The sequence below is a fragment of the Mercenaria mercenaria genome, chromosome 11, assembly GCF_021730395.1.
Source record: "Mercenaria mercenaria strain notata chromosome 11, MADL_Memer_1, whole genome shotgun sequence".
NCBI lineage: Eukaryota > Metazoa > Mollusca > Bivalvia > Venerida > Veneridae > Mercenaria > Mercenaria mercenaria.
In genome coordinates this window covers 17,499,068-17,506,004 of record NC_069371.1, presented here as the reverse complement: position 1 = coordinate 17,506,004, position 6,937 = coordinate 17,499,068, and the positions used below count along the sequence as shown (strand labels likewise).

At 35.1% G+C, this 6,937-nt stretch overlaps 1 protein-coding gene across 4 annotated transcripts in view; it reads left to right on the top strand.

The window, feature by feature from the left end:
* The first annotated feature begins 3,822 nt into the window (after positions 1–3,822).
* The window catches only part of LOC123530779 (integrin alpha-5-like), a 75,672-nt gene continuing 72,557 nt past the window's right edge, over positions 3,823–6,937 (top strand). For 3 of the 4 annotated variants that reach the window (XR_008366277.1, XM_053518662.1, XM_053518661.1), the window contains exons 1-2: positions 3,824–4,216; positions 5,768–5,901. Coding sequence is in view for 3 of the 4 variants with exons in the window: in XM_053518662.1 (XP_053374637.1) it covers positions 3,999–4,216; positions 5,768–5,901 (352 nt within the window). In the remaining variant the exon portion in view is untranslated. Of the gene's footprint in view, positions 4,217–5,767; positions 5,902–6,937 lie in introns of all 4 variants that reach the window. The other variant, XM_053518664.1, reaches the window with a different exon arrangement.

The window sequence follows — 6,937 nt, the reverse complement described above, 5'->3', positions numbered from 1 at the left end:
TCTTGAAGCACGTGATTTTTCTTTATAATTCAAGCTTTAATTTTGCTAATGGTCACTTACCTAAAATTTTTCTATGGGGACGCATGGATATACAAAAACCGATATAGATATTTTTCATAATTATTTTGCGCAAAAAGTGTAAAATTCTTTAAGAACGGTTTTTACACGCACCAGCTTTAAATTTGGTACTATATAATTCCTTAAATACACAGGATACACATATATCTTGACGGTAAAAAGATCGACATATGACTGCTTTAATTTATAAATACAGAGTAAAATATTGAGAGGAGGTTCTGAAAAAAGCAGAATTATTAGTTCATCAAGGCTATGTGATTTATGGAAGGACAAATTTGTTTTTAGCTCACCTGAGCCAAAGAAAAGATATATTATAAAATTAAAATGTAAGAATCCTTATCCTTTTGTCTTCCAGCTGGCTTACGGAAGGTCGGTGGTTCTGCCCAGGTACCCGCTCGTGATGAAATCAAGCAGGAGGGGCACCTAGGGTTTTCCTCCACCATCAAAGCTGGAAAGTCGCCAATATGACCTATAATTGTGTCGGTGTGACGTAAACCCAACCAAAAAAAATTATCCTTTTGTCTGTTCAGTTCGACTTAATACCTGTTTCTGGTACATTTTTAATTAAGGAGGTAGGTTACCTTGTTAACAGGGTAAATTCAAATTAGTTGAACCGCAGCAATTTTCTGTATTTCGTGTAATTTAATGTTTTAACTGCTACAATCTCAAATCCGTTTATCTCTGTCCCTTCAAGTACAATTTTTATCCAGGTTTGAAGTACATGACCATCTTAAGGTATTTTATATTGAAAGAAGAAGGAAAATACGAATATTTAACACTTTTCAGTGTTTTTTGGTTTCATTGTTATCCGTTGAAGTCTGAATAATTAATAGTTTTACTAGTATGCACATTAGTTTTCTAACAAAAGCTTAAAATGTATATGTCGCGGGGCTCGTGTTTCCATGGTAACGCATTTTCTCTCATTTTTTTCAACAGTTGTGTATGAAAACGGGTTTTTCGACGGCTTCAGTGCCATTCTGTTACTGACCAACATGGATTATTTGGGTAATATGATTAGCAAAATACCACGAACTTTACATGGTACTATGTTTTTCTTAAAGTTTAGAGTAACCATGGCAACAGAGATGTTTAAAATAGCTGATATGTTGTTTTTTTATCATAGTTTCTTATGAAAATTATTATATAAAAGTATCTTTCTTGTTAATGTAGCTTTAAAACATCTTATTTCTAACGTAAGTAATATTTTCGTATGAATTGCATTTATTTAAACAAATTTCACAGCTTAAAATACTTACAGCTGTGCCAATCGTCTGATATTTTTATCGAAAAATTGTATTGCATGCTGCTATTATTCTCATGAATATTGTTGAAATGAAAATAAAGAGCGGAAGCTGTGTTCCTTAAATAGATCAGTGTCAACGCTTTTGAATTTTACAATTAGACATAAAGGTTACGGGCGTCGTTTCCATGGTAACATCAATTTAATTCAAGATATCACAATTTTATACTGAAATTTGAACAATTTTAGAGCTTAGTTTTAGTATTTAAGTAACATATTATCAACGGAAAATGGGAAATAGGTATAACAAATCAAACTGCCCAATTTTTATTTGTAAATGGCCGTAATAAGTTACCTTTCACCCAACTATATTCCCAATCACATCAGTTAACATCATCCATTTTCTTACATTCCGCATAACATTTCAATATAATTACATAAAAGAAGCATAATATTGATTTTTTTTTCAGAGTAAAAGACTAATAAAAATATTTTAGCAAATAATGGCTGTTTAAAAATAGTTCAAATAAAGAAAAAGCACAGAATAACGTACTTTCAAAATAAATAGAGGATAATTGTTGGTTTCGGTGTAATATCACGTTATAATTTCACCGAGTGGGCACCAAAAGTGATATTTTCACGAGTGGCGCAGCCACGAGTGAAAATAACAACTTTTGGTGTTCACGAGTGAAATTACCGTGATATTACATCGATACCAACAATTTTTCTGTTTATTTTATGTCTAAAACTCTACTTTTGTTGTGTTTATTTCAATAAAATGTCGAAATTTGCGGGAAATTTTATCAGGAAGCATCGCAAAGATGACGTCATTTTAACGACGTCATCGTCATATTGTTTCCGGCTTTCAGTACGCTCGGTAAACTTTTTGACGTTAATCCGGGTATCAGATTTGATAATTTTCACTGAGTGGCCAGTGAGTTTATCAGGATATAATTCACCGTTATATTTCGATAAACCACAGAAAAACATAAAATAAATGCTATTAATTTTGCGCGGTAACTGACACGTAACGTCATGACGTTAATGACGTCATTTTAAGGCAACAATGTTTTGAAGCGTTTCTGCGGCAATTCATTCATTAATTCTGCATTATTAAACCATTAAACATAAGATCGGAGGCAGGTTCATGATTTATTTCAAGAAGAATGGATATACAAACACATTTAGTTTGTCGTAAACGTCGTCGTAAATCGTCACATTAGCTTCCGGTTGGACATGCGCACATACAAATATCAAGGTAACCTACCTCCTTAATGGCGTTATCTTTTTATTTATTGTTATACACCCCCCCCCCCCCCCCGACAACAAAGTTGTAAGTGGGGGTGTATACTGGTTTCAGGTTGTCTGTCTGTCCTTCCGTCTCTCTCTCTCTCTCTCATCTCTCCTCATCCCCTTGACACAATTTAATGAAATTTCACACAAGTGTACATACAGTCTGCATATGCAATCTTGTGCGCGCCTAATCTTCCGAACCCTTGCACACAATTTAATGAAACTTCACACAAGTGATCAGTACCAACCCTAGTTGTGCTTGGTGCATGTTACGCTCTTTTAGATAAATATTCTGCAAAGTCATGGGACTTTGCTTTTGTTAGTATATTGTATACATACAGTCCACATAATTATGCAATCTTGTGTGCGTCATATTGCAATGTACTGTGTCAGTGCATGCGGGGGGTACATTCATCACCTTTAGTGATAGCTCTAGTTTATTTTAGTCCCATGATTGCACACAATTACATTTTTCGTTTTAAAAAACATAAAATAATTTAATTGTATCAATGTTTAATCATCCTTTAAATTTCATTGTGTACTACAATATTACCTAAGAGTAAACAATATCTGGTCAGTGTTGATTAGTTGGTAATGTATATTTTTATTGCATTACATCTGCAAAATTTTGCTTAATTTCCTATCGTGTTTATTTGACAGGGATAACTTTTTCGACACCATGGCAGTGGCAGACTGAGAGGCAGTGTAAAACGTAAAAGTTTAAACGATGCCATATTAAGCAGGCCAGCGTGTCCATTTAATCGAAGAGGGGTCTCTGGCAATACTGGCACATATTTAAAAAGGCCTCTATGACATGAAATGTTTTGGTGCCCGAGATATCAGAGTAAAGAATAAACGTCGATAAAGAGACAGAGTGCGCACAGATATCTATGCGCGCTCTTTAACACATATAATTGTTAATCATTGACAAAATAAGTGTATCATTTTCGTTTGACAAAACAGCAACTTAATTTACCATGAACTAAGGACCATTATAAACGTTTTTCTGTCAACATGGAAGTAAAGTGTTAACATCGACAAATTAATTATAACATCTGTGGAGGTCATAATTTATAATGACAAACCGAAACACTTCCGTTCTTTAATTCATCAAACTCTAAGAGCACGACAAGGAGGTAAGTACTTCGAGTGCTTTTTGAACCCATTAGTATCCACGAATGAATTATATATAATCAAATGTAAATTGGTCATTTAAATTCATTCTCGCATGTCACAGGTCTGCTATAGTTCTCGGGACTGTGGCCAACCTCTGTGTGATGAGATTGTTTCCACTTTAGGTTGCTAAACTCTTAAGCAATTATTATAACGCTATAGTTGTATTTAAAGCCTGTGGTATAATCATACTTATTTTCGCTGGTTTCCATTGATGATACACAATATGACAAAATTGGCAGAAGAAATGTGTCAAACTCTTTTGAGTTTGATTATCATTGCAATTATATTGCCAAATAATTTGGATTGCTATAACATCGAAGTAAACAAAGTTGGTGTTTTTAGGGGTGACGCCGGTTCGCAATTTGGATATACGGTCGCCATAGTCAGGGCACCCGGTTGGGTTAACGGATCTGATTTTTATCCTAAAGTGTGAGTATGTTTGTTATTTATATGATGACATTCCTTATTTGTAGTAAGCCATTTATGGCCCATGAACAAAGCATCAATATACAATGTACAGAGAACATTGGTAATCGAGTCACATTATGCAATATATAAAAAACAACACAAATCTAGCATTTGTGGGAGAGACAAATTTACATATGAATCAACGTATTTGTGTTTAGACATCTCATATTATTCGTTACTTTTGTAACAGTGTAACAGTAAAACTTATAATTTACAACTTATAACTTACAACCTTATCACAGACGTGGGATGAATGATTCCGTAGTCAAACTATAAATACTGCTTGAGCGAACTTTTCCGTACCATGGTGTTTTACTTCAACATTCATATTACACATCAGTCTAAAGAATTCCGAGAGTAAGTACGTAAACCTTTTTAAAAATGTAATCGATCTTAATCAGTTTCGAGTGCTGGAGGTCGTTGGTTCGATCCCCGGCCTCGTCATACCAAAGACGTAAGAAATGGTACTAGTAGCTTCCTCGCTTGGCGCTCAGCATTAGGAGGGTAGTGCTAGGACTGGTCAGACCGGTGTCAGTATAATGTGACTGGGTGAGGTATCATATCACGTGTCTACGGCGTGATATTCCAGTGAGGCAGCACTATAAAGTTGGGCATTGTGCTCACTGCTACAAGTAGACACCGTTTATTTGGCTGAAAAAATTGTTGAAAAAGACGTTAAACCCGAACACACACTCACACAATCAGTTTAGGATTTATCATCAAAAGCGATTCTGATAGTGTTTTCCGTTGTAAATGTTTGCCATCTTGGACACCATTTTTCTTAGACTTTCCAACCTTTAATTAATTTGTGGATGGATAATTATCAAATTTTTAGAATATCTCAATCAACATTAACATTTTCGTTTTCGAAAACAAAGTTCAAATTAAACCTTGAAAATCTTGCAAAATAAAGCCGCAGTTGGGCTAAAACCCTCTATTACGCATTTGGTTGATATATTGGATTTGTCTGAAATAGATCTTTATCACTATTGACTGTAAATCATCTAAGTGTAATATATTCAGAATTGTTTAAAAGTTATTAATTTGGGTTTTACGGCGCACCAACACAGTATAGGTTATTTGGCGCCAAACAGGGAATTGTTTAAAGGAACTAACCCAAACATTTTAGGCGAACAATAATTTCTCCCAAAAATTCATAAAAAGTGAGTACTCTCAAAGTGACTACTGGTACAAACTTATTTACATAAGAGTTATGCAAGATATTCTTACAAATAACCAAATTTATTGTGCAGAAGGTAGTAAACCGTTGCAACGCTTTTGAGAAAATTTATATTCTCCTTGCATTTTTACCAATATTTAACTTTTATTTTCACCTACTTTATCATATTTCAGTGGCATATATAATCTATGCTAGCCATACATTCTATGAAATAAACACGTTGAAAAATTCAACCAAACTATGTGCGAGTAGATTTAGGACTTAAACTGTTACATATCTTCTATTGTATCGAAGCAACATAGTTTCTAAACTTAAGCTTTGACTTGTTTCAGACTATTAGCTGGTGCACCAAATACAACATACAATGGTATAAGAGGATATGGTCAGGTATATGGATGTTCACGACTAACAGAGTCGGAAGGGGATTGCGAGATATTGAACATAACGGAAGAGTCAAATATGTGCGGTAAGTGACTTGACTTACTCATTTATATCCATGTCGTTTAAACAGTGCGTGTTGACTAAAGGAGAAGATCGACGTTGCTACTGAATTTACAGACATAAAATGCGATGCTACATGCGGGCACACATTAAACGTGTTTCATCAAAATATATCCATACAAAAATTAAATGTAAATGTAATAATTCTGATATCATCTATATCAAATAAAATCGAATATCAAATATGTTAGATCTAGCGTTTCACTAACATGAAAAAACAAGAGCTGTCACTATAGGTGACAAATGCCGCCAAAGCGTGTCCAAGAATGCCACAGTTGTCTGCGCCAAAAAAAATCACATATCACTTCGTGACCTTTACCTTGACCCGAGGGAGCCGGTCATAAGCATGACACAACTTCTCAATATGGTAATCGTTTGTGTCAAATTATTTTCAAATCCCTTGATAAATGGCAGTTATGGACCAGACAAGAAACACTTTTGACTTCTAAGTGTGACCTTGACCTTGGAACAATGGGTCTGGGTCTTGCGCCTGACATGTCATCTCAATATAGGGAACATTTATGCCAAGTAGATTTAAAATCCCTTCATCATTGGCAGAGTTATGGACCAGACAAGAAACAGACCCTGTTAACCTTTAACTTCTAAGTGTGACATTGACCTTAGAGCTAGGGGCCTTGGTCTTGCGCATGACACGTCATCTCATTACGTTGAACATTTATGCCAAGTTATTTCAAAATCCCTCTATTGATGGCAGTTACATCCCGGACAAGAATTTACACGGGTGCACGCACGCATGGACAGTGCGATTTTAATATGCCGACCTTCGGGGGCATAAAAACGTATACCTTTATCACAGCTCTTACATCTGGGAACTGCCATTTAGACCTTAAAATTATGCGCGCAAGGAAAGTTTTGATTTTTGTGTCAAATGCGGTAATGTTGGTATTTTTGTGTGGGGCGTTTCATCACAAGATTCTTTCGTGTGCGTTTCAAAATACGGTCTGTGCGCGTGTTTAATACAAAATTTGGTAGACAGCAGC